The sequence below is a fragment of the Trachurus trachurus genome (genome assembly GCF_905171665.1).
Source record: "Trachurus trachurus genome assembly, chromosome: 5".
NCBI classification, from domain to species: Eukaryota; Metazoa; Chordata; class Actinopteri; order Carangiformes; family Carangidae; genus Trachurus; species Trachurus trachurus.
In genome coordinates, this window is record NC_139896.1 from 12,515,101 (window position 1) to 12,540,560 (window position 25,460).

Here is a 25,460-nt window from a genome sequence, read left to right on the forward strand (position 1 = left end):
ACTTCATGTATTTGTAGACTAATAAAATGTATATCTACAAAATAAGCTCAACAAACATAAGAGGGTAAAATGTTTAATTTCTGGAATATTCTAACCACTTAAATTTCATGGAATTTGGTCTCAAATGTAAAGTTAAATTCAATTATATTCCACTGGATTTCCAAGCTATTCCTGTACTTATGTGTAAAGGTTTTTTATGCTTAAAAAATATTAATGTATAACATATCAAAATATTCACAAAATAGAACTATATATAGACTAGTTCTTAAATTGTTCCTTAAAATGACTTACATTTTTCATAGTAAGAGGTTCAACCAAAACACTAGAACATGTGTATATAAATGGACTGTAACATAATAAGTGAATGTGAGTAAATTACATGCATAGTTGAAGGGGCTCTCACACTAAAAGTGTCACTGAAAACAAGTCAAAACTGATTAGAGAAAGCATGTTTTGTTTGTTTCAATAAATGAACCATTTGATCGTCTCATGTGAAAGTGACTCATTTGTTGCATTAGTCACTGCAGGTCAAAGGTCGTCTGTACTCTCAGCCTTTCTCAGTGGCTCCCGTCTTTACGTTCTCATAGTCATCTGAGTCCATTTTTGACAGCTGTTATGAAGAAACTCAAGATTTCGGCCAAGATGTGAAAGATGGAGAATATTTCTTGCTTTATGCTCATTGCTCTCATATAGGCTGACACACCCTTCACCACTGAACACTGGAGGCCATTGGAAAAGGCTTAACAAAGGATCATACTGTACAGCTGCACCCTGGAGGCCTTGTTGTCAAAGAGAAAGTACTGAAGTAAAGAATATGTGCATACATGTAAAAGATCTACTGTAAATTATTTTTGAGATAAAATCCTTTTTATCTTCTCATGTGGGTGAACAGGTGCTTGGAAGTGTCAAATACCCATTACATAAGTCACAGTGCCTCCTTATAATTTGACATTGCAGTTCTGCATTGTCATTTGTAAAATTACAGCAACAGTTAATCAGTATGTTATGAAGGTTTAAGGAAGGACGCCCTGGAGTCACATATTTCTTCATATGGTTATATTAAACTGCCTAAATGAATAGAGATTAAACAACAAAAACGATGCTGTAGAAAGAAACAACTTAAAATGACATTCACAGGATCCCCAAAGTGAACATAGTTTATTGGAGGCGGTATGCTGTAAATGTATAATTTACTTTACAAACAAGTGTGTTTCAAGATATTCCAAGATATAGACAATGCATAAGAAATTACATTTCTTTGTCTCTGATTTTGTGATTTTGAGTGTGTGATGTGTGTGTTATTATGGAGGTGTTAGTGTTACATAATCAGTAAATCACATCATTACCAGCCTCAAATACACTTTGATTTGGTTACCTTCTCCTACATCCTGTAATCAAACAAGCTTTGGTGAACAGTGGGTGGTGCTATACAACCCAGTCATAAGATGCGGGCAATAGCTTTTAACTTGCTGAAGGCCTCTGACTGCTGGATCCACTTGTGTTCATATGTAAATGTAGCCAGTTCTGACATTGTCCTTTATTTGTTTAATATATGCTCACAATGGGTTTGCATTGCCTCTACTTTAAAATGGACTTGAACTTGTTAATCTTGGTCAATTTACACTCGACTTTGAATTGATGTTTAAGCTGCTTTAATATTCAATGAGAATACTTAAATATTATATAAGACAACACTTTAAAAAAAAAAATCATTATTATTTCTTTAGGTGATATAATAGGAGCACACAGGACGGCGCGGGTCCGTTGTAGGCGCATGCGCAGTGCAGCGCCACACTGCCCGCGCCGGTGGTGAATGCAACTGGGAGAAATTCAACTGCGTGATTTGGAGCAGACAGGCGGAGGCGGTGGTGCCTGCACTTTAAAGGGATTATACTGCACATTTTACACCCAGCCGGACAAAGAGTGATCGGAGAACAGGTAAGAAGTCCAATTGGTATCCCCTGCTTCGCATTTCAGAGTTTTATAAGCCTCAATGAGACCGTGAATGAGGCCCGTGTGGTGGTGGGCGCATCAACAGCGGAGATGGTGCGATGCCGCATGTCGGCGTCTTGAGTTCAAAACAAACGTGACGAAGTAGTTCATGAAATGTTACATTTGTACACTTCGCCGCGCAGCTTTGCGTGGTAAAACCGGCGTGTATCTCGCCTCCCGTGGGCGTCTGGACCGGGGGGGGCTTTAAACGGCGGCGGTAGTGTGTCAGTTGGGGAAGTTTATTGCTGTACATTTCCACGCCGCTCGCTCTCAGCAGGAAAACTATGAGAAAGTAGGCCTAGCGCGAGGCCGCGACTAGTCCTGTGAATGACAGCCGCTTGGCCAATCGGATGCGAGGCTCCCGCCCACTTCGAACTCATTCGACCAATCATACTCGTCCAAGTCAGTGACGTGAGTGGCCGTTTCTTTTTTTTGCGCTACGCCCCCTGGTTATAAAACACCGGACAATAAAGTGTCAATAACGGTAGAAGTGGTCAACAATAGATGAGCAGGAAACACCACGAGGCAACATGTTGTCGTTGTATTTCCAGTTGTAAACCACTGCATACATGTGAACGGTATTATCTTTGTTTTAATAAATAAATAAATATATATATTTCCGCCGTTTATTACAAATAAAATATCCATTTACGTTTATTCTAACGAATCATGATGACAAAACCTCCGTCGCAGCCTCACGTGTAAACGGCATTGGTTGTGGATCCGTGATAGTACCGGCTGCTTATGTCGCTGTCGTCTGTCTCTCTGTTTCTCCGCGGCCCATTAAAAAAAAAACTATTTTATGTTAAATCTCGTATTTTCTACTGAGCAGGATGCTGTCCGGTCGTAGTTTGTGCCATCGGCATCTTCCCAGTGAGGGCGGATGGTCCTGAAGGTGTCTTCACCATTGTCTCCCATTGTGTCTATTCGAGAAATCGGCTGACCAGAAAACACGTGGGCCGAGTAGTGTGAAGATATCCGGTTTGTAGGCTGCACTGAAAAAACCAGCGACTGCACGATGGTGAACCCGGGAGAAGAAAAGTAAGGCGTTGTTAAATATGATATTAATCGTTTTAGCTTTTATGAAACGTCGCGGATATCTATCGATCTCTCTATATAGGCTAGATCTATCTGTAACGTTAGTCTGCCCGCTGCAGTGTGCATGTATGTGTGTGTCTGCCAAAGGAGGCACCGCCGCTGGGTGGATGTTGCTGTTTCAATTATAAAACAAAAAAAGCCAGGCTAATATCCCAATTTTAAGATGGACACGCTGTTGTCAGTCAATTTATCTTGGTGCAAAATTGCCTCTTTGCTGCACCGTCTGTACACTGCTTAATACAGCAGGAAGTGAAAGAAAGCTATGCTAAGTTTTCTTATTCATTGTTCTACCTTGTCTCGTTGTCCCCTCCTTATAAGGAATTGAAAAACACGGAAATTGAATATTACTATTTTTTATTATTATTCATTTATTTACTCGGGACCCAGTGAGCAATGTGTTATCACTGAACATCTGGTATTAGTTACACATTTCACCACCATTTGAAGGGCATGGCTCACCTTAATATGTCAGTTTTCCCCTTGTTGTACACTGTGTTGCACCACGATACCACATGTAGTTTGTGTATTGTCTACACCTGTAATAATATATTCTCCCAGCCTGGACTGCATTGTTGTTCTGTTGGCACAAATGTGGGAGTGGCTCACTTGCCTTTTTAACACCAAAATTGCTACTCGGGTGCAAAAGAAGCTGTGACTTGCCACCATCCTCAGTCAAAATAATTGCTAGTAATGATAGAGACAGAGCTGATTATCTGATGGCCATGTGTGTGTTGTGTTCTTTGCAAGACACAGTGTGTTTTGTAGTTGTGTATCCAAGGTCATATGGGTGTAGTTTTGATTGGTGTGTCTATTGGTTAACGTACTTAATGTCTGTATGTGTGTGTGTGTGTGTATGTGTGTGTACAGGAAGGGAGCCTTGATGTGGGCAGTATGAGTAAGACGCCCCCTAACAGAAGAGGGATATCATTTGAGGTGGGAGCTCAGCTTGAGGCCAGAGACAGCCTCAAAAACTGGTGAGTCATGGCCTCGCTCATTCCTCTCCATCCATGTTAATGTTCACTTCCCCTCACTCTCTCACTCCACTTCTCATGCTTTCCTGTCTGGGCCCTGGGTTATCTGTCCTGTGTGTTATCAAAGATTAAAAGATTAAGAAGAAGGGTGCAGGAAGCCACTCAGATCTTTTATTGCATCATTGCACTTCTGCCAGTAAACAACAGCTGGTAATGTGAGTGTGTGTGTGCGTGTGTGCGTGCTCAAGTAGCCAGTAAACCAGCCGTTGCCCTGAATTAATAATGACGGGCTGAAAAATGATTTTCAAATCGTATTGTACATTTTTTTGAAGGTTATGAAATGCTAAAATCCAAACAAGAATAGTAATTGTTTTATGAGCATAGTTTTTTTTTTATAAACTTAAACCCATGTGTGACCTTGGCCTGTAGCACAACAATGTGAACTTGCATATTAAATTCTCCCCACTTTTTACTTATCATAAAGTGTTGAAATTCTTAAACTAATTATTCTACAGCCTGGTTATTGAATGAACCCTTGATGTTGATATTGGCTGTCCCACATGGCTAAGGCAAACACGGTCAACATCCAACATGTTAGAATAAGTGGTTGTTATTGGCGGTTGTAGCCCCATTGTCTTTCTTTATTCTCACATATTCCAAACCTGTTCTTTTCTACTGCTTTTCCACCCTCACTCTGTGTGTGTATCATTCAATATCAACCCTAATTGCATTCCAGTCCTGATTATTGAATGTCATTTGTCCCCTAGGTATGCTGCCAATATAGAGAAGATTGACTACGAAGATGAAAAAGTACTAATCCATTACCGCCAGTGGAGCCACCGCTACGACGAGTGGTTTGACTGGACAAGTCCTTACCTGAGACCCGTGGAGAGGATTCAGCTGAGGCGGCAGGGCCTGTCAGACGACGCTCCTACACCTGTAAGCTAAGAACACTGTTCATGCTTTGTTTGGCCTGTTGTACATGGTTTAATAGGGATAACTGAATGTCTCTGTCCCTCTTCCAGGGTTTTCATGTGAATGATAAGGTCCTAGCCAGCTGGTCAGACTGCCGTTTCTACCCCGCAAAGGTTATTTCAGTCAATAAAGATGGTGGGTATTAATACTTTTTAAAATATTCGTATCAGTTTTTAGTAGGACTGTATTGGAAATATTTTATGTAAGGCTCCATAATATTCATGTCAAAGATTGTGAAAAATATTTGGTGATTATTCAAAATTTTTTAGATCTAGAAATTGCATTATGTAGCATCATCTAATACCTTAAACAAAACACTGTAGTATTGAATAGCATTCAGTAAGAGAAACTATGGAAATAGATCTCTCTATTAGTTATAATAGGGTAATATCTCACACACAGACAAACAGCTGCTTTAGATCTAGTCTGTGACTAGCAGCTGGGACAGACTGTATGAAAAACATAGTTTGCATGAGCTTTTCCTCTTTTATCCCTCTCAGCATCCTACACTGTGAAGTTTTATGATGGCGTCATCCAGACAGTGAAGGGGATACACGTGAAGCCTTTTATTAAAGAGGTACATTTAATTAGTAAACATGAATATCCACAATCAATGTGACATTTTTTTATCTGTGTCTGCTTTGTCTTCTATCAGTCATCACCCTGAGTATAATCTTCTTTCACTTTTTCCTCAACTTCCTCTTCCACTTCTGCTGAAAACAGAGAGGAGGTGGTGGAAAGTCCAGGTCATCGGACAGGAACATGGTTAGGGGCCACCCGAACCGCAGGGACAGGAGGCCTCGGGAGAACGGAGGCCCCAAAAACAAGCGAGCCAGACGAAGCACTTCTGACCAGGAGGAGGAGAGCAACAGCGAGGATGAGGAGCGTGAAGAGGGGATGGTGAACGAGAAGAACAAGAAAACAACAAACGGCGAGCTAGAGGTTGCGCCCACCATCAAACAGGAAGAGGACATGTCGGAGCAAGAAGACCAGATTAAGTCCAAGGATGCAGAAAAGGGGACAGAACTCACAAATGGAGTTAAGCACGAGGAGGGCGACAAACAAACTGAGGACAGGTGTCACGTTAATGGAGACGTGAAAGAGGAAGAGGTGGAAACAGAACAGAGTGGAACAAAGCCATACACAGAGTCACCCAAGCCATACACAGAGACACCCACTCAGACATTTGCACAGACGGAGCAGGTGTCTGTCTCTATGACAACCACAGAAACCGGTAAAGACGTAGAGCAGAAGCCGAACGTCCAATCGGAAAGCTCTCAGCCTGCAGCAGACGTGCCACCCCCACAACCTGTGAAACGTAAGTGTTAAAGACGTAAATTAGCAGAAACATTTTCTCTGGAGCCGATCGATAGTGGAAAAGGCCACATAACGTCGCCAGGGAGTGTTTTCAAATGTATAAACGAGTGTGTTTTCTTCGGTAGCGGTCAGGAAGCAAGGTTTCCACAACCCCAACAGATTCAGCAGAGAGCCATGTGAGTACATCACATACAGTCATCACATGCACTCTTTTTGCTGGACTTCCCTTTGCACTCATTTGCATTCTCTGTTGCAGTGTACCGGGTTATCAAAAACCAACCTCCTCCCGTCCTGTCCATCAACCTCGACCACAACCCATTTAAGTGCAGCGCCACCGGCTGCACAAAGTCATTCCGTAAGGCGAAGCTACTGCACTACCATATGAAATATTACCACGGCGAGGAGCAGCCTCCCGAGGAAGAGCGCAGCCCCACCAGAAGCGTGCAGACCAGGGCTTCTGAGAAACAGGCTTCAGCCACTGGTTTGGATGGTGCAAAGAGAAGGCGCACCATCTCTGCCTCTATGCGTGAGTTACTCTCCAATCACACTTGCATCCCAATTGAAATCACAGAGGAAGAGATTTATAATAAACTGGGTCATTTGCTATTTCTGCAATTCGTAATCCAATATGTCTGTCATCATGCAACAGTAAAATCAGCACTGTATCGTGACATGATGTGATTTTCATACAGTTTTATAATGAGGGCGAGAAGCAAACATGCCCCACCTTCAGCCTTGCATAAATATTAGGGCTTTGGGCTTACACATTTGCCCTTCCCTCTGACTTTGCTCAGAGTCTGTTGGAGGTGCCGTTGCCCCCCGTGGTGAGGTAAAGACAGCAGGCAGACGCACGTCAGCTCCACCTGCAGTCAACACCCAGGGCCATCAGCAGAGGGCGCTGCTGAGAGAGAAGAGCAAGGAGAACCAGCTGGACAGGAACGGATGCCAACAGCAGCAGGACAAGGACTCAGACAAGAGTTGCTTTGACATTGGTCAGTATGATGTTGTCGGAAGGTGTGGTTTATTAAAAGACTGCATTGTGTGCTAAATTTTAGTTTCTTTGCTTCTTTTTGTATTACTTATATAGTACATGCAGTGTTAATTAATAATTATGCTCCCGCTGTGCTTAACTTCTGCCACTTCACGGTCCTCAGGGTCAGTGAAAGACAAGCTGAAAGAGAAACCAAAACAGAAGGACTTCCTCCGCATTAAACTAAAGAAGAAGAAGAAGAAAAAGAAGGCCAAGTCTGGTAAGACGGGGTCTCTGGCATCGGGGCCCCCTGCACATCTCTGCTGCTCTGCATGCGCATTCACTGTGACGTTGTGGAAATTGCTAATCTGCAAAGCATGAAATACTCCATTCACTCCTCTTGGTTTGATGGCTGAGCCCCTGTGTGTGGGAGAAGTCTTACATCTGTCACCGGCCTCTGTCACTCCATTGTGCCAAACCAAAAGCTCCAACTCTTTTTTATTTTTTTTTACCTCTGTTAGTCAAAGTTTTTATTCTTTTATGTGACGTACTGGAAATGAAAAAAAACTGATTTTACTGTGGCACTGACACAAACTAATCCAAACACAATTGAGACACTGTTTTCTCTTGCTACTAGATGGCAATCACACTAATATGTTTGACATAGGCACACGTGTGTACAGTCTACCTCAGACTGATTGGTTGAAAGGCCTAAAAATGTCAGCCACGTGGAGTTTTCTCAAACTGAGACTCCCTGACTGTTTTTGAGTCCTATCATTTGTCCATAATGTTTGTTGTGCCACATTTTGTCACCTCCGGATGGGCGTTTGTTTAGCATTTTCAAAATTGACATTTTTGTTCTGCGTCTGCTTCCCCCCCCTCCCTGTATTAACAGACTACACAGGTAGTGAGGAGAATATTGACATCTCAGTATTGGGTCTTCAGTCCAAATTGAATGTCCCTCTCAAATCCCCCCCCTCACACAATCACAAGCCTGAGGCCTACCCCAGCAGGCCCGGATACAGCTACTCAGAGCAGATACATGTGGATGGTGGGTATCTCTGATTGTGTGTGTGTGTATGTGTGTACGTGCATTAGTTTGTGCGTGTGTGACTGTACATGGCCTCCTGTCCCCTCCATTCTTCAGTTTCCCTTGGATTCAATCCATCATGCGGTAGTTTTAATTTGACCTAATGTCCAAATGTTATTGCATACAACATGTCATGACCCGCAGCATTAACTTGCTGCTGTCACAGAGAAAAAACATTATTTCTGTTACGCTTGGTTGATTGAATCCAGTGCTGTGTTTTGCTGCTACGCCTTGCCTCATTATGTGATCCACAGATTCATTAAAAATCACAAATAACTGAGCTAAAATTGAATTCAAACTTAACCGAATCAAGCATGAAAAGGTTAAATCCTGAAAAGTCGTTTGATTCCCATGAAAAAACCAATAGATCTGTTTGTCCCTGTGACTGTAGATGAGGATAGCATCAGTGACTGGTCCACTGACAGCTGTGGATGGAGCGACGACGACTTCGGAGTTGATCTGGACGTCACCACGCCTCCCCTGAGTGTTGACTCTGGCGCCGTGGACACCAGCGACCAGGAGATAGTGCGATGTATCTGTGAAGTGGAAGAGGAGAATGACTTCATGATTCAGGTGAGCTTGTTGTTTGCGTCTCGCTGCTTATTGATTGCCTATTTGTAAGACATTGCAAGCTTTGATTTCTTATTCTGAGTGTTGTGCGGATGTAAAACTTCATATTTTGTCCTTCCCTCAGTGTGAAGATTGTTTGTGTTGGCAGCATGGCACCTGCATGGGGCTGCTGGAAGAAAATGTTCCAGACAAATACACCTGCTACATCTGCAGAGACCCACCAGGTGAGGGGGAAATCAACCACTTGAATCCAAATTTTTTTTGCTGCTTGTGTTTTGGTTAATGTGGGAAAGGACTGTATGTGCTTCCTGTCTAAAGCAGTGAACAGATGACGTGTGTAAGTGTATTTTTAATGGCCTGTGGTCAGCTCATTTTACCGTTATGCTGCTTTACATAGTGTTTCAGGTGCTCAGTACCGGATATTTTTTGCAAATAAATTCTGATAAAACACCATTATTTTGAAAAGAAGATAGTTTAGATGGTTGACACTGATTTGATTTTAAATTTTATGTTCTTATGCATCAAAACGCCGTCTTGTTTGATGCTAAGAGAACAATGTTTGTCTCAGCTCACCGTTAAATTGGATGCAAGCGTTGCAAGCACAGCCAAGAATATGTTTCCAGTTCCTGAAAGTGATCGGAGATAGCAGGATGAATGCACTGGCTATCGATTATGCTTCAAATAACCCTAAAGCACATTAATTTCAGTTCCTCAACATCATAAAAAAGTGAAACGACAGAACGTTTGTGCTGCACACTGTCTTTTGTCTTATTGATTTTTAGATGGGAACTAAAAATAGAGGGCTGTAATTATTCTCCCCGAGCCTGTGCATTAGTTGGATCATAGTGCTAAATGAAACAGGCTTTCAGGGGCCTAACAAGCGCATCCACAGCAAATGTGGTAAGGAAGAGATGCATTATTCTACAGAAGCTGTTTTACCTGAAGGCAAATGACACTTGACTTTACACACAACAAACTTCAACAGAAAGTAGACATCAGACTCTTGAACACCCAACAATGCTTTAAGTTGTCGGTGTTACAACTCTAAATCTGTTCTGAAGAATATCTTTTGCATATGGTAATATTTTATTTCTCTTTTCTTTATCATTCCCAGGTCAGAGGCAGAGTCTGCGCTACTGGTATGACCGTGAGTGGTTGAGCAATGGTCACATGTATGGCCTCTCCTTCCTGGAAGAGAACTACTCTCACCAAAACGCCAAGAAGATCACGACCACCCACCAGCTGCTGGGGGATGTGCACCACGTGGTGGAGATCCTCAATGGGCTGCAGCTCAAGATGAACGTCTTACAGTGAGTGCACAAGAGACTTAGGGTCTTTTTTTCCCAGTTAAAAATCTTAGAAGAAATTTCAAATTATCGTTGTCTAGATTGATTCATATTTAAAGGGATAGTTCAACATTTTGGCAAATTGGCCCATTGCCATAATCCCTAAAGTTTTATGAGTAGGTTCGTTACTGTTAATTGTCGGTGCAAGCTGTTTTTAGAACGGTGGAGCAGAGCCGCAAGCTGCTCAGAGCTACGCTAAGGAGGCTAATGGGATTTCTTGGTTTCCCTCATCAAACTCATAAAATACACAATCCAACAACTCCAAAACGCTCTCGTGGACAAGTTGTGACCTGCACATTCACCACTAAATAGCACAAAATAGCTTGCACCGTCAATTAAAGGTAATGAACCTACTCCTAAAACTATAGGGATTATAGTAATGGGCCCATTTTCCAAAATGTTGAGCCGTCCCTTTAACAAACTTATTTTCATGCCCATGTTTATGTGGTGGCGACACTGTGGTCTAAACTCTCCCTTGGCCCCTTAGGAGCAACCCTCACCCCGACCTGCAGCTGTGGCGGCAGCCGTGGAAGCATTTGGAGAGGTCTCGGACCGGCTGTGACTCATATCGAGGCAGTGACGCAGCTCCGTCTCCCGTGACTCCGGATGAGGACATGAGCCGAGGAGAGATTTTAATGTCCAATGCTTTGGAGAAACTGAGCCGGGCTGCCACGGCCGCCACCTCCTCTTCATCCTGCTCTTCCTCCCCCTTCCCGTCCTTCCAAGACTCATACATTACCAGTGAGCACTGCTACCAGAAACCGTGGGCGTATTACCCAGCGGTGGAGCAGAGGCTGGTGGTCGAGACCCGACAGGGCTCGGAGCTGGAGGACAGCATGAGAAGCACTGAGGAACTCCTGGAGCGGGAGCAGCGCTACGGGAGCCTGCTGGAGACAGACAAGCCCAAATCAACAGGCATCAGTAACAAGGTTGGTTTAGTCTGTCTGTTTGGTCAGTGAAATGCCACTAAAATACAGTATCCATGACGACAGGAGTGAGAAAATGTCGACCAGAGGCAGAACTGATCTCTAATCAATAAAGGTTGTGTATGTGATGTGAAGTTGCTGAATGTATTCGGCAGGTTTTACTGAAGTAAACATCATAATGTTCTTCTGCTGTTAAACAGGCTATACTTTAAATGTGAGTTTATTTAGACAGTCTTAATTACAGATTAGGCAACCGAAGATTTTAATGGGTAAATTGTTATGGTGAAATTACATCTACAGATTTCAAAAGTGCCTAGTCAATATCGGTTGACCATATCAAGGTGTGTGTATGTGTGTACCAGCATATCCTGTTTGTGCACCACCCTCATTGTTGTCTGATTTTAGTTGTGAAACTGGTACTGAAAATTGTGGAAATTTTGTTTTTTAATGTTTCAGACTACCAAAATGTTGGTATCACGACCTCTATAATTACATCTGAGTCACTCTGGTGATTCAAAGTTTTGGCTCAGCCTTTCTTTGAGCAAATCATGGTGTAATTACCCTTTTGGTTGTTAATCCTTCGTGAATTATTAATGTGCATTGGTTCGGAAGAGAGTTTTCATAAAATGAGATTTAAATCTGGTAATAATGAAACTATTGTTTGATGATTTCATCTGAATGTTTGCAGGCCTCGTTGGGTGGCTCGTGGTCCCAGGTTGAGATGAGGGACGAGGGTGGGAGGGATCCTGCAGAGGCAGCAGATAACAGCAGACAGCATCAACAGTGGCAGATCAACCTGCTGGATCACATAGACGCAGTCCAGGACGAGGTGTCGCACAGGATGGACTTCATTGAGCGGGAGCTGGACGGTAAGAGCCGGGGTTGTCTTGTCACTCGAGACCTCGTTATGACCTATTGTCTCTTCTGTAATCAATGCATCATTAATGTCAGCAGCCAGTTGTTTCATGTTAATAACAATATATTAAGTTTCTGTCAAACAAGGTCAGTTCAGCCGAGAGGATCAGCCTGTAGATAAGGCCCATAATTTGATGGTGTTGACATGACACAAAAGATATGAAGCCTGTCAGCCTTTTATCAATGAAGCTTCTTAATACTGAAAGTTTATTAAAAAAAATTCACATGCCTCTTCTTACTTGGATATATTCCCTTCCCAAGTTTATGGTGTCAGTATATCATGACTGCAAAGTGAAGTTATTATTCCTGTGAGGTGTTAACGGCTTTACTGAGATTCTTTCTTCCCTGATTAACACTCAGACCCTGAGCTGGGCCAAGCCTGTGTTTGGAAGTTAAGTGTTACATGTGCTTTTGATGAAACATAAGATTATGCAACAGATCAGAGGTTGTTTTCATGTATAACAGTCTGTGAGGGTTGCATCATACCTGGGCTGGGCTGCTTCCGCATACGGGAACACTGTGTGTGCTTCAGTGTGAGCTGGAGAATTGTGTAACGTCTTTTTTTTTTTGTCTTTTTGTAACCACGTGCTCTCATATACCTGGTTTCTCTTCTTGCTCCTCCTCATCCTCAGTGCTGGAGAGCTGGCTGGACTACACCGGAGAGCTGGAGCCTCCAGAACCCCTGGCCCGGCTGCCTCAGCTCAAACACCGCATGAAACGGCTGCTGACACAGCTGGGCAAGGTGCAGCAGATCGCCCTGTTCAGCTCCACATGAGGGCGTCAGAGAACAGCGGCAACCTCAGGCGCCACACAGCATGCAGAAGCGATGCAGCGGAGGAAGCTCACAAGTCTCTCTCTGGCTGCAGAGATAACGACATGAATGCAAGTGCAAGGCTCGGATTGTTCAGCACATTCTCTCTGACCTGATTTCTGCTGCTGTTTCTCCCTTTCAAAGAGTTTCTGTGTGGGGGAATCTTGTGCTACAGCCAGCCAGTGTCTCGTATGACTATTTATATGAACACGTATGGAAAGTTAGCATCAAAAATCAGGATTAAACACAAAAAGTAACCTCGTAAGTGCAGGAAAAATCCTTAGGACCACCTTACACTTCTATGGTTCCCAATGCAACTTTAAACCTTCTGAATGCCTTCATGTCTGAGCTACTGCTTAAAGTTGCCCTTCCTCTGTCAGTAAACAGTGCTTTACATGCAGAAGCTTTATATTCGAAATTGCAATCGTTCCTGAACCTACACGGCCTCTTTGCAATAGTTTTTTGGACATGTTTTCAAATGGTCACTGTTTTTGCATTAACCATATCCCAAAGTTTGGTTTCGGTCACCTGTTATGCCATTCTGCATTAAAACTCTTTGCTCTATGTGTGGACAGGTAGTAACTTGAAGATATCCAGTATGTAATGACGCTGCACAAGCAGCCACTACAATTAATTTGTTCTGTTTTTGACCTACTCAAGGGTTTTTGTGTTATACTACACTGTGAAGTTATTTTTGTCTGGAATCAAAGGCATCCTATTTTCAGCTTTAGAGGTAACACGTGTGATTTCTGTTTTGTCTTAAACTGTAATGCTTTCTTTCCTTACAGTCCTCATCAGTGTATCAGTTTTATCAGTTAATTTGTATGTGTTTCAGTTTCTGTATACCTTTTTTCAGTTTACTTCTTGCATTGTTGTCGCTGTAGCACTTGACCTATGATTCACTGAAAACTATAATGTAGGCTTAACCTAGTATCTTGTGCTTTGTCAATGACAAATACTACTTAGAGGACATGTACAATTTTTCTCTTTTTCTTCTGTTTTGTTTCATCTGTTAATTCACAGCATTTTGGCTGTTTGTAAATATGTTATTCAAAAATGTGCTCTTCTTTATTGAAAACATTCTCCAAATACAGATATTGTATGCTACTGTACTGTAAGTGTCTGGCTTAGAAGCAGGGAAAATGTCCAAAACAATGCAAACAGATTTGCTGGTACATAAATAAACTATCATTGTTATTAATCACCATGGACACATTCTTGGCTATTTCCTCTGTGTATCTGACACGTTGGGTAATTGAAGACGACTGGTCGCCTCTCACACTGTGTTTATCCAGCTGCTGGTAGCGCTGCCAGTGAAGTCAAAGGTTGCATCATTCAGAGTTTGATGTAACATTCTTTGCGGCCGATTTGTGCTCTTACACAATCACATGGAAATTAAGGGCAGCAGCACTATTGTAGAGGTTGAATGTGCGAGCTTGTGACCAAGTGTTTGCAGAACCAGAGAAAATCAGTGTTAAATGCCTTCCTGATGAGACGCCGCTGAGCAAGGCATTTGACCTGCTATACAGCTCAATAGTAGAGCTGCACAAGAGCCAAAAACATCAATGGAGTGCTCCATCAATGACAGGGGAGAGTGTTAACAAACACCAAGAGGTTGCGTGCAGTACTTTAATATAATGTTTTCTCATTGCATGGGTGATTTGTGTTACATGATACATAATCAGATGGTAGTAGTGACAGTATGGCAGTAGTTTGTAGAGTCAAGACATTACGTGGGCCTTTCCCAAAGATGCTCTGAAGTTAAAAAACATACAAATCAATAAAGTATTGTCTTTTTTTTTATAAGAAATCGACAACGTCAACCACCATAAAAAAACAAAACAAAAACGTAATACACATAATCAAGGACATAACTTTGGGTTAAACATTGGCGGGGTTACAATCTCTGCCCATTAAGGGATTTTTTTAAGCAAAAAAAGTCAGCATGTACTATCTTAGAGTGGGTGAAGAAGGGTGCAATATCATTAACTTTGATAAAAGGACATGGCTAATTTACCTCTTATTCCCACATTAGTAACGAGAGTAAAAGGTATTCCTACCAGCACATTGATTCTGTGGCACCCTCCCCTGGCTTTACCTCTAGCTACTAGCAAACTAGCAATCAGCTACACATTGGTTATTAAAAAATATTACTTTTGGTTGCTTGCAAATGAAATTTAAACCCTAAAAATTACAACTTCTTCAAACCAGCTTGTACGGTAACCATTTACTTTACAGGCAGCTAATTACGTGATAATGTCAAGACATAGCCAAAAAATTGCAAGGACTTGGTGGAGAAAAATTCTGGCCTCTCCCGAAAAATTTCAAAGCATGTGTATCTTTGCCTTTATGAAAAACATGACATTACTATGAAATTGACCTTTATTTCTAGGCTATTTTATTATTATTTTTGGCTATTTCTTGACATTATCGTGTAAATATCATGTAATTAGCGGCCTGTAAATTAAAGGGTTACCGATATTTATATTCACTGCAATTATATGATCATTTAAAGGTGTTCAGAAATGGCCGTTTGTCCTGTTTGTCGTGCCTCCTTCTACGAGTTTCCACGAGTTGCCGCACAAGTTTACCCGAGTAAGGAAAATTAATTTGATCCAATGCGAAAAAAAAATACCCCATTTTCATCCCGGATTTACTCGAAAATAGAATTTACACAAAGTTTGCGCTACATCGTCTGATAGATGAGTTATTACACTAATCTTATGACCCATAGTGGAATCAAATTCATGTTTCTTTTCTGTACACCTTTAAGGGGTTATATTATATTGGCTGGATTTGGGTGGGAGGGAGGGAGTTATAACCCCCCTAACCCCCCACATAAATTACGCCCCTGCACATAATACTTGTTTTTACGCTCAGAGTGAACGTATTGTCCTTAGTTCCATCTTTGCCTTGAGGGGGGGAAAACATTTTTCGTCTTGGTTTTCTCGGAGCGGAGTGAGCCCTCTGCCTCCTCCTCCTATCTGTGGTGTGCAGCGCCTCCTCCCATTGGCTGCTCCGCGGTGTCTGCGACGCAGCGTGTAGTTCCGCCCAGAGTCACATCGAAATACTAGTTTGAGACTGAGGAAGCGACAGGCGGGCAAGGCAAGGCAAGGCATAGCAAGGCAAGGCAGGACCTGTGTGTGTGTGTGTGTACTGTGAACTGAAATACCACATTTTTCTCTTTAAACCGCTGATATTCAACAAAACATCCAACAAGGAACTGAGCCGAACCGTCCGGACACGCATTTTTTTTTACCGACGAGGTGAGTCCTATCCTATAACATCCGTGTTTTCGCGTAGCTTTTCCTCCCCCTCTCCTATTCCTCACTTACAGATGTGCGCGATGCCACACGAGATTATCTCAGCTCGCTGGATCTCCCCCCACCTCTCCCCGCTCCCCACCTCCAACCTGTTCGTGTTACTGTCCGTGTATCGTGTCGTCTGTGAAGGCAGCTTGTTGGGGGAACAATTAAGCATCGTTGTACTAATTAAAAACACATGTGAACACACCGGTTGGATGGACGGACTGCAGTTGGATTGGAAATGAGTTCATCGCTGCTGCTCTTCTACAACAGTGATGCGACATCACCGCTGTTTCCACACCACACTGTGTCTTCGTGTAGTCAGTGCAGCACGTCTCTTTATTCACTTGTTTTCTGATACATTTGTCGACCACCGAAACAATAACTATTTCAATTCGATTTTTTTTCTTCTTTTTTTTATTATATATATATTTTTTTATTGAAATGAAGCCGGTCACGACGCGTTACATCGTTTATTTCTGTGCTAAAACAATTAAAAAAGACGTCAGTCGAACAGCTCGTGGCGATTTGTGTATAATGGATGGAAACAATTCAAATTTCACGCCTAAAATCGCTGTAGGAGGAGGTATAAACCTTATATACCACACACCGGTATACTGTAAAAAGGAAGGAGCACGGTAATTGTTATAAATGAATAACAATAAGTGCAATAAAGCAGTAGTTGTACCTTGAAATTGATTAGAGGATTATTAATATGATTTTATATTCTTTTCCTCTCTGTAATTTGAACAGGAGACCTTTTGGCTAAAAGAAGGCCCCAAGTCTGTGTTGGTTGTGTGACTTGCCATCACTCACTCATCATAGATAATTGTCTTTATTCTGCTTTTCTTTCCCCCCCCCCCCAACAAACGCTTGCCCAGTCTAGACTGGGCAGATCCATCATTATTAATCAGATGAATCACAGTGATGTAGCCGCAGGCGTTACACCATTCAGACACCACATGAATGATGACAATGTCACTGGTGGCCATGCGAAGGTCACACAGGTGGGAAGTGTAACAGAGTGGGCATCAGGTGTTCCCCCTTACTAAAAATAACCATTGTCAACTCATGATATATCTTCAAAGGACAGTGTGTGCTAAAGTCCCACAGTAAAACTATTAGAAATGTTTTAAATTTCAAATAAAGTCAACTTATAGGAACGTTAAATCATGGTACCATGTGCCATGAAGGTCATCGTAACCTTTGTATAAAGCACCACAGAAACGTTGTCTGTATAGTGAAGCATTTATTCTGATATCTAATAGTTTAAATATTTTGTGTTTCAGTTTCATGGTCGTAGTAGTAAATTCAGGTGTTCTGTCAGGTGATCTCCCACAATGCCCCCATGTGTCACGTGATTGAATGGAGCTTACACAACACGCAACAACAAGGCATTTGTTGTCACTCACAACATTGTCTCCAAAGACGGTTTGTTCAGACTAGAAAAGCCAATGGATAACAGCCTGTTAACTGATCGCTGTTTTTTTCTTCTTCGTGTTGACCCCAAACCAGTCTTTTTGTTGTGAAAGCAGCAGACAGAGTAGATGTGTGTGTGTGTGTGTGTGTGTGTGGGGGGGGGGGGGTGTTGGCTGGAGGTTTATTGCCATATTGTTGGAAGCAGGTCCACTCCTGGTTGATTATTACAGTAAAAACCTACTGCTTAACTAATGGGAGTGTCACAAGTTGTTTATTAAGCCATACATTGTACTCTGCGTCTTGAATTGTGGGGGAAATGTGTTCATTCGGTCTCTGTAGGCTGCGACTATTAGCATGCACTGAAACTTTTAGTAATTTAAAAACTGGTTTATGCGCTTTATTACAACACTTTGTTTCAAAGCTGTCAGACGTTCTCGTATTCTTTTTAAACTGTGGAGAGACGCCACCACAAGTCCTCAGAAATGAAACCAAAATTACCCCAGTCTTTCAGGGTCTGAGTGAAAACAAAGGCAGCACAATGCAACACTCCTGCGCTAATATATGAAATTATACAGTAAGCGAATGGTGTTAAGTAATTTCAGTGTGTCGGCGTCAAAGAACAGCACTATTAAGGTGCCTTTCAGCCTGGATTACAATTTACACATGATGTATTACAGGGATTACAGAGTACATAAAAGTGAGAAATGCTCTTGTGTAGAAGAGGATTTCTTGCAGGGATGAATGTCAGCGAATAGCGTTCACTGGAGAGATGGAGACAGTAATTAAGCCACTGTGCTGACAGTCAGTCTGCCTTGTGTTCACTCTCACCTCAGCATTACTCTGTCTATTGGGCTGCCAGCCCTGCAGGGCAAAACATAACCTGTGCCAGACAGGGACATTTACCGCAACTTCTTCTCATAATTGGAAATACCTCCGCTGTCAACAGCATATCTTTGTCTCGTTTTGTTAGATGCAACTGTAAAAAGCTGCAACCACACTGTGTTTCTGTGTCTCACCCTTTCTCCTGACGCTCCAAGCGATGCCGCTGTGTCTTTGTAACTGTATCCGTAACTTTAGTTGCACCAGACCTGGAGGTGCAGCACAAGCAGCTTCCAGTGTTCAAAGCGAAAGCAGCTGATGCACACTCGCACAATCTGCACCAGGTTGCCTTCCTCAATTTACTTTGACCCCGTCTGAGCAATACGCAGGCAGCTATCCCATCTATCCGTGTTTTATAAGCTGTCTATCACCGATGTATTTGAGTATAAATATAGTAGATAGATGAATGACAAAACACCAGTGACACTTGCTGGCAGGCCTGTGTGAAGCGGTGACGGTGTCCACACATTTTCAGACACTCTTATCTGCTGGATCACACCCCTGCTTGGAAGGATGGAGGACTTTTTTTTTCTGTCTCCATTTTCTCTATCAGCATCAGCAATAATATCAGCAGGTGGCAATGAGGAGAGGCAGAGCACAGGTGGTAAGCTTGTTGATCCAAAGTGTTGGAAAGGAGCCAAGCTGGACCTCTGGATGCCCTGCACTGTCCTTCAGCGCCGCTGCTCATTTAGAAACGTATATTTTAAGATCGATTCCTCATGCACCTGGACACATTGCGTTGCATAAAATCGCAGTCTCCTCTTTTGATTTAACAGATCTGATAGATGTGATTTGATTTCCTCTACCTAAACTACAGCTCTTTCTGTGAAGTAAAACAAACTATATACACTCTGAAAAATGTCACTGTGATCGTCATGAATGATGATGATGTGTGAATACCAAGAAACAGGAAGCAAAGAATGAGGATGTTCCAGCTCCTCTTTATGACAACTCCCTGTCGGTCATAGATACACAAACACATACACACACTCACATACACACACCGTATACTTGGATCTCTAAACTTTAACATAAACAGCATACAGCTTTATTTACAGTGTCTCACAGTAGGCTGAATCATTTAATTCTCTACTTGCTTTAATGGTTTGGGGGAACACCCAGGAAAGTTTGTAAGGGTTCAGTGGTTGTTGTTATTGTGAGGGAGCAAATGGCAGATGCAGCGCCCCAGTGGTTTGAAGATCCTCCCCCCGAGGCTGTGCTCCTGCTGGAAGCTGTTAGAGCCAGACAGATGATTGGTAAAGAGCCAATCATCAGAGTTAGAGCATCACTTGGAGAGACGGGGTAGTGGTACCATACGGCTCTGTGGCAGGAGTGACTTGTACATGTTACACATTAAAATGTGTAACATGAGGAGAGGAATAATTCTCTGCACATTTATTTTGACTTATTTGATGCTGTATTGAAAGTTAATGACAACTGCTCGGCTCGTGCCCCCAAAAGCTGAGTGGAGGCTAAAGCCGACATGGTAAGCCTTCTACGCTGCGTCGGCTGTTGTGATGAGACGAGAATGCCATCATGTAAATGATGGTGAAAAAGGTCATTCGATTTCAGTGGCGCCACCAGCTGAGCTGGGGATGGCTTAGCCCCCCCTCCCTTGTGGTTGCCAAGGACACCGCCGACCTCCACAGCGAGCATTTGCAAGGCAAGGCGCCAGAGGAGCCACCTCTGTGTTTCTGTGGGAGATTGAGTTGTCAGTAATCAGTCAGTGTGACCACATGGACAACTCTGTTACAGCGGCAACAGCCTCTTAGCACCGATTCATACACCGATTCATACACAGACATGTGGAAACGTGTTCCCATACAACGTGTGATTGTTACACAGGCGGAGGGTTTTACTGTCTCTGGACACGAGGGCTCTCATGTCTGTGCTCCGTTAATGTTTTATGGAAGTGGTTTCAAATGTTTCAACCGAGCTTGTTGAACTGATGCTGTGTGTGTGGGTGTGTGAGAGTGAGCCGCCGGCCGGTCGGCCACGCTGTACAGATGGTCTCGCTGCTGCGTCCACAGCTGTCCTTCAGCCAGACTGACCGCAGCCTACAGATCATGCTGTGCCTCCAGCAGGAGTCCGCTGTCGTGGAAGCTCTGCCCCCTCACATCCACCAGCTGAGCCCCAGTGTGCGCACACGCATACACGCACACATACACACCCACTAGCATCCCTTTTACACTTTGTCTTTCTCTGTGCTGTGTGCACAAGTGAGCATGGCAGAGGAAATCCCCACAGACTGAGTGGCAGCTAGTCTAGCGTAGCAGAGAAGGGGCAGGTACTCTATTAGCAGCACTGAGTGCAGGCCTGACAGCCTCGGCCATTCAGTCTTATTTATAGCCAGATATCAGGAGCGGCTCAGCCAGGAGAGACTCATTCAGCCGGGCTCACACCTCTCTGACCCATCACAGCAGATTTATCGAGACTCATCTGACTCTTGGTGCCCCCAACCCACCCTTCCCCTTAGTAGTGATTATTTGTTATGTTTTTTTTCCCCCTTTGCGCCAGCCTTCCCCGACGCGTTGCTTTGTGTGAGACCTGTATATGTTAATGCGTATTGATTTATTGATGAAATGCGTCATGTTGCTACAGCTATCAAAATTGCTTTCCGTGTTGCCGTTCTCTTATTAGTCTATTTATCGTCATTAGAAAGGATTGACTGTGGCTGAGCTTTACAGGTTATTGTGTGGAGTAGAAGGAAAGATGAAAGACATCATTTGTATGTGTGTGTGTTCCCACCATTGTTCACACTCCGGTAATATAGAGCCATTGATGTCTTTTCCAGGGCTGAATGACCTGACCTAAAGTCTGTATCACAATGAATCATAAGAGGACACAGGCACGTCCAGGAGTCAAAACACACTGACCCACGGGAATCTCTTAAAGGTGATATGTAGCTGGTTGCAGCGACCACTTCCGTACTTATACATAAAGACCAACATTGTGAGTCTGTAAAGCCATATAAAACAAGAAACATGGGGATGGCAGACCCATATCATACACATATACAAAATGAATAACTGCTACTTACACTTCCTTGTCTGACACAGGCCTAATGAGTAAATTGAGCTTCCCAGTTTGCTGGTTTGAAACATTACTTCACCGGTGGAAGATATTGCTGTTGGTCTCTGGGTCTGTATTAATGCAGTAAATTTAGCGTGCCCCTGGAAGTTATGACGAATAATTTCACAAACCACAAGCGCGGTATTTAGGGAGCCAGTCAGCTGTCCCCTGAGACTATCTCACTGTCTCTCTCTCTCTGTCTCTCTCTGGCTGCGTGCGTCGTCTTCATGTACGAGGTGAAGCATGCTGATGATGCCAATAGATATGCGGTTATAAATCAGTACAGCCCAGATGCTGTTCTTTAATCTCATAAGACCATTAGCAGATAAAGTGCCCCCCTGACAGAATAATGTAATTCTTTAAAAGCCCTCAGAGAGTAATGAGAGGGGTCCTGCACTCAGTGACCCCCACCCCCCAGGATTAGATATGTGAATGCAAGTGTATACTATACACTATAAATGTGGACGACGACGTGTTCGTACTTGTGTGTACTTGTACTTGTGTCAGTTTGCGTGGATGTGTGTTTGTGAGTGCAACAGAGACTGTCCCTAATCCTACATAGAGTGTCGGGCTTTGGGTTTGGGTGTGTGTAGAGGGGGGATCCTCTTCTTGGCAGGCGGATCAGTGCAGTGGCTGCTATGTGCCAATGAGTGTCTTTGCTGGGGATTCAGGCTTTTCCTCGCGCACACACACTCATAGAAATATTCAAGTGATGTAAAAATGTTTTTTTTATAGAGGGTTTCCCCTATAAAAAGATGGAGAATGCAACTGTGCGATATATTATACAGATTTTTTTTTTTGAGGAGACAAACATGCGTGCGCTGACTGAATGAATATCACAACCCAGAAGACAAGGTCACAAGTCTCCTCCCACACGTGACAGCTATTGGATGTGTATGTGTTTCTTATAACTTCACAGCAGCAGCACTTGCAATATTGTCCCTGTGTGTGTGTGTGTGTGTGTGTGTGTGTGTGTTTGTGTGTGTGTAATATCCCATGTCTCGTCCGGGCAAGTACAACCTCCACTACATTTTTATCACTTGCATTTTGAGTTATGACTGGCTCCAGGCTCAGGATATTAAATGCGATGGTGGCCGAGAGAGTGTGCCTTCAGATTCGGCTTTCCAAAGGAGGGATGAGTCAATCATTGTAATGCAGTATTTAGCGTTTATTAGACCATTTTAATCCTGGAGGGATCAAACAAGGAGGTTGATATTTTAAGAAGGAACATTTGTTTCTCCTATAAAATGTCTTAAAATAACTTCTTTGGCAGAGTGAGTCACTTGTTTTGTCTTGATTTCCCTTTGTCTTCGTTGAGAGTTTATTTTTACTTTGTCTTCTCCTCAGTGGTCATCGGCATATGCAGCGTCTGTGCATATCCTTAAACCTGAACAGGATCAGCATCTCAAAATGAACCTCAGCTAGTGTTTCGTTTCAAAACCAGAGACGGGTGTTGTTGCATTTTGAGGTGAGAAAATATATAAGAATAGACCAGAGAGACATCAGAGATATATCTCAGCGTAGTTTTTGTTGCACTGTCAAAAGAAGGAAGAAAGATCTGTCAGCCGCTATCAGGGGAATCATATAATCTGTAAGGAGCATGATGGAGCCTCAGGACAGCAAGCTGTCATTTAATTAAGTAGACGTGAAGCATGGGGAGAAGTGTGAGTGTGTGTGCTGCTGGTCTCGCTGCTCGTTCATGTGTGTGTGTATTTGCTGACAGCGTCAGCAGGGAATGTTCTGTGCTATAGGTCAGCTTTTCCGTGATGGAGAACAAAAGAGCAAACTGGCAGATCAGATTTCCTCCTGGGTCTTGTCCCTTGCCTCCAGAATAGAATTGAATGGGTTGAATAAAATTCAACCATCCTTTCTATCAGTCATGTTGTTATTGACCTGACAGGAGGTGGGGGGAGGCGAGGGCTAAAATACCAAACAAATGAATTTTCCTTTTCTAATTCTCTTACCGAATGGCTCAGGTTAGAGCAGTAATCTGGAACTGAGCCTTGTCACAGTCCATTAGCTTTACTCCGGGGCCGATTGCTGTGAACGCTGGCTTGGCCTGGTTATGAAAAGTTGGAGGGGAAAGACATTTCCAGTGACGTACCCCTGGATGGAAAAGTCTCCCAGTCAAAGGGTAAGTAAGGTGTGACCACACTGATGATGACTGTGCAGGAACAAGTTGTTTACACTTGTTTGCAGCCATGACAGCAAAAACACTTCAGGGGGAACAGGACATAGACGTCCGACTGTCTGAACGGTTGGCAGGAGGGCGGCATCTCTGGAATTTGTGATGCCCTATTTTCCTCTTGTGATGTGAAGCTTGGTGAAGTGCTGAGGACCGCGGCTTCAGTTGAGGACAAACATGCTTGTGTTCCTCTGTGTCATTAGAATAATTTGGCTCGCAGAGACAGCAGACGGGCAGAGGACACTGCTTCTGCTGGGCGGTTGGTAATTGTCTGTAGCTGTGTCCCAAATCAAAGGCTGGATGTTTTTAATGGATGCCGCCCAGCAAGGTGTGTCCTTCAGACACTACCCAGACCTGACTGAACTCCTTTAATCCTTTACCCCGAAGGGAGAAAGACTCAAATTAAAGCAGGCAAAAATATTGTCTCTTTTTGTTACTTTGGAAGAAGGAAGAAAAAGATGAAAAGTTTAGGACCCAGTGATGAACAGTTTGGAGAATGATTATGTTCTGTGTCATTTTGAAGCTTGTGTAGGCCTATATCTTTCCAACTTTTAATTGTAGTGCTCTTTTATTGCTCTTATTATGCTGATGCTGATGCAAATATATGGTTTGTTTCTTGAGTTGAGCTACAAAGTTACATCAGTTTCGTCCTTCATCTTTGGGCAACAGAAAAGGCGTGTTTGAGAGAGGTGTAGTTGGCTTAGACTTGGGAGGATCCAGCTCCTAAAGTGGGACACGCCAACTACATTTAGCCTCTGTATGAGCTGTCTCCACCTCATGCAGCGGCTGGGCAACTACAGTCATACTGAGGTGTTGTTGATGTGGAGGAGGAATAGATGATGACTATAACACTTTTTTCCCCGTAGCCAAGTGATTGTTTTGTCTCGTCTGGAACAGTTCCCGCAGCATTGTTCACAATTCACTATCAAATTCAAACTGAAAGAGAAACAGTTTGTAGGCTACATTTAGAGATTGAAGATATTTATCTGAACGAAAATTAAAGAGACCCCAAGGAGTTTGCTTTTGGTCTCATATTAATGTGGATGAATGTACGTTACCCACACTTAATGGATCCATTTTCGATAAATATATTGTTTTGTCTTTATCGTTATTTTGTTATTATTATTATTATTATTATTATTGAGTGGTCGACTTGCCCAGCATTTCCTACTTTCAGTTTCCAGGACGCTGCCCGGTGGGTCATGGGAATAACGCCGCCAAATCGCTGTTTATAGTCAGAACTACGACGGTATCTGATTGTCTTCCAACCTCCGACTTTCATTCTAAATTAATTAAAACATCCTTGGCAAATGTTTTCCTTTCGTCCGTCGGTCCAAGTGGAGGCTCATGGGAAATGTAGTGTGACAACACTTCGCTTTCCAAAACTCCTCATAGTCCCTTTAAAGCTAGAAACTCTTTGGCGGACGACTTAAAAAAACATCCTTCAAGTAGAGTTTGATCAACATCAAGGGATCGTATGAGTAAATATAATAAATAAACCATGATGTTTGTGAATTAATACATCCGTAATCTGTGTGTTGGGGTAAAACACCCGTATGCACAGGGACTGAGATGCTCTTCTACCCTTTAAAGCAGAACTATGCAACTTGGCCGGAAAT

At 43.0% G+C, this 25,460-nt stretch overlaps 2 protein-coding genes across 4 annotated transcripts in view; both read left to right on the forward strand.

Moving 5' to 3' along the window:
• The first annotated feature begins 3,957 nt into the window (after positions 1–3,957).
• phf20a (PHD finger protein 20, a) lies at positions 3,958–14,169 on the forward strand. Of its 2 annotated transcripts, XM_083971388.1 has the most exons (16): positions 3,958–4,064; positions 4,829–5,000; positions 5,087–5,171; positions 5,537–5,613; positions 5,760–6,354; positions 6,479–6,529; positions 6,610–6,879; positions 7,148–7,345; positions 7,508–7,603; positions 8,219–8,374; positions 8,805–8,986; positions 9,108–9,207; positions 10,098–10,293; positions 10,817–11,258; positions 11,944–12,124; positions 12,803–14,169. In XM_083971388.1, exons 1-16 carry the CDS (start codon positions 3,982–3,984, stop codon positions 12,943–12,945), a joined length of 3,027 nt encoding a protein of 1,008 aa, XP_083827514.1. In that variant the 5' UTR covers positions 3,958–3,981; the 3' UTR covers positions 12,946–14,169. The 2 variants fall into 2 exon arrangements, with proteins under 2 accessions (XP_083827514.1, XP_083827515.1); XM_083971389.1 differs by lacking the exon at positions 8,219–8,374.
• Positions 14,170–16,060: 1,891 nt separating this feature from the next.
• ndrg3a (ndrg family member 3a) overlaps positions 16,061–25,460 on the forward strand; it is a 34,070-nt gene continuing 24,670 nt past the window's right edge. The window contains exon 1 of one of the 2 annotated variants that reach the window (XM_083971083.1): positions 16,061–16,247. The gene's annotated coding sequence lies outside the window, so the exon portion shown is untranslated. Of the gene's footprint in view, positions 16,252–25,460 lie in introns of both variants that reach the window. The other variant, XM_083971084.1, reaches the window with a different exon arrangement.

Bases quoted from the DNA above. Each gene is read 5' to 3' on its own strand.
- phf20a (XM_083971388.1), top strand. From the start codon at position 3,982: ATGAGTAAGACGCCCCCTAACAGAAGAGGGATATCATTTGAGGTGGGA. The intron at 6,530-6,609 runs GTGAGTACATCA...TCTCTGTTGCAG, and splicing joins CAGATTCAGCAGAGAGCCAT to TGTACCGGGTTATCAAAAAC. The intron at 9,208-10,097 runs GTGAGGGGGAAA...TATCATTCCCAG, and splicing joins CATCTGCAGAGACCCACCAG to GTCAGAGGCAGAGTCTGCGC.